The 4,515-nt window shown below is 40.0% G+C and overlaps 1 protein-coding gene across 1 annotated transcript in view; it reads left to right on the top strand.

Annotated features, from left to right (window-relative positions):
- Positions 1-4,515, top strand: part of APBB1IP (amyloid beta (A4) precursor protein-binding, family B, member 1 interacting protein) — a 49,898-nt gene that overhangs the window by 11,050 nt on the left and 34,333 nt on the right. The window contains exons 4-5 of the mRNA XM_009329120.1: positions 261-338; positions 3,198-3,357. Of these exons, the coding sequence (XP_009327395.1) occupies positions 261-338; positions 3,198-3,357 (238 nt within the window). The remainder of the gene's footprint in view (positions 1-260; positions 339-3,197; positions 3,358-4,515) is intronic.

Raw genomic sequence — 4,515 nt, 5'->3', positions numbered from 1 at the left:
GCATTCCTGTAGCATTTGAGGAACAGATCATGTAAGAGCTGCATGACTGGGCAACAAAAGGAAGTGCTGGACTTGTAAATCAAAGCTTTGTCTGGAGGATATTAGCTCAAGGAAGGCTGGGGATTCCCTGTAACTATGAAGTTTCCCATGAAAAGCCTTATGTTCTGGATATAAAAAACAAGGAACAAGTCTTTTCAAGTAAACATAAATTGCTGGCCTTACTTTACAAGAAGTATACCAAATATCTTGTGTCTTTTCAGGAAGAACGAGAGGCACAGGCTAAAGCTGACAAGATTAAACTTGCACTGGAGAAACTGAAGGAAGCCAAAGTTAAAAAGGTGAGCCTTAAAATAGTGAAATGCTACCATAAGAGCTACCGGCTAAGTATCTATTATCATTCTTCTCATTAATAAAGTTCTTCCTAAAATCGCTAGGCTTTTTCATATTTTGTCTGTAACTTGAGACATCTAAGGATATTCTGTGGAGCTGTCTTGTCATCCACCTGAAGAGAAGTCTCTGGGAGAATGCTACCTCTGAGGGACTTATTTTTAAGAGGACTTGGAAGGCTCTGCCTCTTTTTTTCCCAACGTTGGGGCAAAGCCCACTGTTCTGATAGGTTGCTTTAGAGAAAGTGGAATCTACCTTAAAATGTTGCTTACTTACGCTGTGCTGATTCCAGAAGTATTAAACTTTTCTTCTACAGTGGATGTGGATTTAGCTAATCTCAATTAAATTAATGAGGGTCTTCTTGCTAAATCTTTTCACAGCAGTATAGTGATGTACAAGGATAATAGAAATTACTTTAGACCAACAAATTAGAAAGCTTCCAGCCAGTGTCTACACAGTGTGTCATGTAATTATGCCCGCTCATCCTAAGCTAGTGTTCCAGCTGAACTTAACAGAAGCTTCAGATGTTCAGTAACTCTGAAAAATGGATGTGAAGAAAAAACAATCATGACCTTTCAGTCTTGCTCAAATAGGAGATGGGAAGTGCTGGAGATCAGAGCCTGCAGGGCTTCCAAGAAGAATTGAAGCTTCCAATAAATTTGGGAGTGTCCAGACTTGAGATGGTTCCCACAGAACACTTTACATTCATGTACAAATGCTACTTCTGAGAGAATGTGTTGGGAGGATTTCACCAGTGTTGTCTTTGGAAAGCGCTATAACTAAACTTATGACTGCTCATTGGTCACCCTCTTTTCCTTGCAATGTTAGCAATTCTCCTTTGGGAGGAAGCATTTATTTTGAAGACTTTTTTTTTTTTCTCCACTTTTTTTTTTCCACCCTGAATATTTGGAACCATAGGGTAGAAGTAAGGCTTAATCTTCTTGTGGCTATGTCACTCTAATGAAATTACTATGTCATTCTTGAATTCTAAATTGACTAAATAATTGTCAAGAAAACTGGTCTTCTCTCTTTTACTGAAAGTGGAGGGCAGAAGCCAGGGAGGATGGTGAAAAGAAGCTCACAGCCCTGGACTTCAGGAGAGCAGACTTTGGCTTCTTCAAAGATCTGCTTGGAAGAGTCCCATGGAATAAGACCCTGGAGGGACGAGGGGCCCGAGAAAGCTGGTTAATATTCAAGGATCACCTCCTCCAAGCTCAAGAGAGTTCCATCCCAATGAATGAAGGGCCATGAAGATGATTAAGAAACAGGAGCATCTCTCCTATGAGGAAAGGGACTCTCTCCTATGAGACAGCTGGGACTGCATAGCCTAGAAAAGAGAAGGCTCCAGTGGGATCTTGTCGATCTATAGAAATACCTGAAGGGAGGGTGCAAAGAGGATGGAGCCAGGCTCTTTTCAGTGGTGCCCAGTGACAGGACTAGAGGCAATGGGCACAAACTGAAACACAGGAGATTCTATCTGAACATCAGGAAACACTTCTTCACTGTGGGGGTGACTGAGTGCTGGCACAGGTTTCCCAGGGAGGTTGTAGAGTCTCCCTCCTTGGAGACACTTAAAAGCTATCTGGACAGGGTCCTGGACAATGGGCTTCAGCAGGGGGCTGGACCAGGTGACCTGCAGAGGTGCTTTCCAATCTCAACCATTTTGTGATTCTGTGCAGTTGGAAGCTGCATGCATGTTTCTGAGCAGTCAACTATAACCAGACAAAAATACCCTTTTTTCCCCAGATATGTTGTAGATTATGCACGTACAACATTTCTTTTTCTCTATAATCTACGCTGTGGCTCAGTTGCTTATTTTAGAGAGGAATATACTTACAAGGGTTGGAATTAAAGCAGGATCACGTTTTTTGTTACATTTGCTTTTACTTTTCAGAGATAGTGTAGATTTTCTCTTGGGGACGATCACTCTCTGTTTCTACCTGATTTTTAACAGAGATTGTCTCTATAGTACCAAAGCTTCTTATGCACACGTTTTAAAATAAGGACTATATGGTTAAAAACAAGACTATATGGAGAAGTCCTCCCAACTTACCAGTTTAGTTGCAGTTTCCATGTACAGATCCTTAGACAATTTTTCTTCTGTTTTCAGTACTAATGGAGCATTTTAAATACTTTCCTTATAATGTATTTGCAGTTCTTTATCACATTTTATGTACTTCAGCATTTTATTGCGTTGTTCCTCTCTGGAAAAAAGTGCACACTGTTTCTCATTTAACAAATACTTCACAATATGAAGAAATAATGAGTATCTTATGTTAATTTGGTCAATATAAGTAACTCATCTGTTTGGTTATTGATGGGTGTTGGACTGCTGCCCATCTTAGTACAATCTGATTTCAGGTTAGTCTGTTGGCATGGCAAGATTCTTCCATTCTTTTTCTCATTTAAAACTAAACTTTCCGCATTTCTAGCTTGCATTAAGGACACTCTGTCCTTTTGTACTTGCTTTCCCTATTTTTTTTTCCCTACAAGCATTTTCCTTAATTGCATATCTAGTAGATTTAGAGAAGAGATTAACTTCTGCTTTTTCTCCATAGCAATTTCACCTTTCCTGAAGTCATGTACAGGACAAAGTTCAATTTCCTTTTTTGAGAAAAGGTGTTTATTTTGGTTGCAATGTAACGTGAAAGCTTCCAAGCTGTTTTATTCCCTGAGCTCACTGTGGGACAGGGTGCCTTTGAATCAGTAATAACCTTCAGCCTTAATCTTTCTTATCTGTGTTAGCAGATTCAGACTAGCCTTTTACTTGCTTCTGAAATTAACTGACTCTTCTGTGACTCTGTATTCAGCTTGTTGTCAAGGTGCACATGTACGATAACAGCACAAAGTCACTAATGGTGGATGAGCGTCAGGTGACACGGGACGTTTTAGACAATCTCTTTGAGAAGACCCATTGCGACTGCAATGTCGACTGGTGTCTCTATGAAATGTACCCAGAGCTGCAAATCGGTAAGTGGCGTAGTGACAGAGCATATAGCAAATAGATATAGTGCATCCTATGCTATTGGTAATCTTGAAAACATAATTAATAACATTTCTCTTGCCCATGTGTCCACTGGTGTTGAAACATTGCAGTCTCTTAAGCTGAGGGATGCTGCAGGAATATACTTGGGCTGTTCTTGCTGTAGCAGTGGTCTCCCGTTCATCTGTGCTCTGAGCTGCAGAAGGCTCCTTGCGTACCACCATTTCCATTATTCTATTTCACACAAAATGAAGGAGCCATGTGAATTTCACTATGTTTGTCAAGGCAGTGACAGATCCAAAAAATTAGTGTTAAATAACTAGTGTTACAACCTGAGAATTATTTTACAGCTAACCTGGACTATAAGATACTGTTTACCCTTCAAACTGTTACTTGGGTTTTATATAGCGCTTTTTATTTCCAGTGCATTGCGGAAGTATCAGTTGCTAAATGAAAAGTGTTACTTTGCTTGTGTTGTTAAAAGTTACTGTGTACATGTGAACTGGCCCCGAAGCTAATCTTATTTTGTGAATTTAATTAATTCACAAAATTTAGTTTTGATGGGACATACTGAACCCTTGTCAAAAGTAAGAGCAAGCCTACAAAATGTATGCTCTGTTATCTCCTCTTATACTAGGCCAGTCTAGGCCATTGAAAGATGTGATCACTGCAGACGACTGAAATGGGAGTACAGGTGTTCCCAGGGAACTGCCAAAATGATACTGAAAATTGGAGCTGTGTGTATTCCCTGCCCCAAAACTGAATTTGTAGAAAAATGCAGTTTGGGTCCTTCCAAAATTACCTGTCAAATTACGCTCAATTCTTTTTCCTTCCAAAGGGGGGTTATGTGACTGTTCAGCTACTTTATACAAGTGAAACCACAGAAGAAGAGATTGGAGTTACCTAACCTCAGTATACCCTGTGGCTTTCCTGGGTGGAGAATCTGGGTTCAGATCAGCTCAGGAAGGGAGAGAACTGACACTAGGTCTCCCACATCTCTGGTGAGGTTTTTAATTACAGTGATGCTGGGTGAAACAGTCTATCTTCACATCAGTTCTCAGTCTGTCTTCCTATTTCCTCTGTTTTGCTATTTCTGTTTTTAAATAGAGTTGCGTGAAAGAAAACATTTTATTTTCAGTGCATAT

This window comes from Pygoscelis adeliae, unplaced genomic scaffold, assembly GCF_000699105.1.
Source record: "Pygoscelis adeliae isolate BGI_AS28 unplaced genomic scaffold, ASM69910v1 Scaffold427, whole genome shotgun sequence".
NCBI classification, from domain to species: domain Eukaryota; kingdom Metazoa; phylum Chordata; class Aves; order Sphenisciformes; family Spheniscidae; genus Pygoscelis; species Pygoscelis adeliae.
The sequence above is the reverse complement of the archived record's forward strand: the minus strand, read 5'-3'. Positions and strand labels throughout refer to the sequence as shown.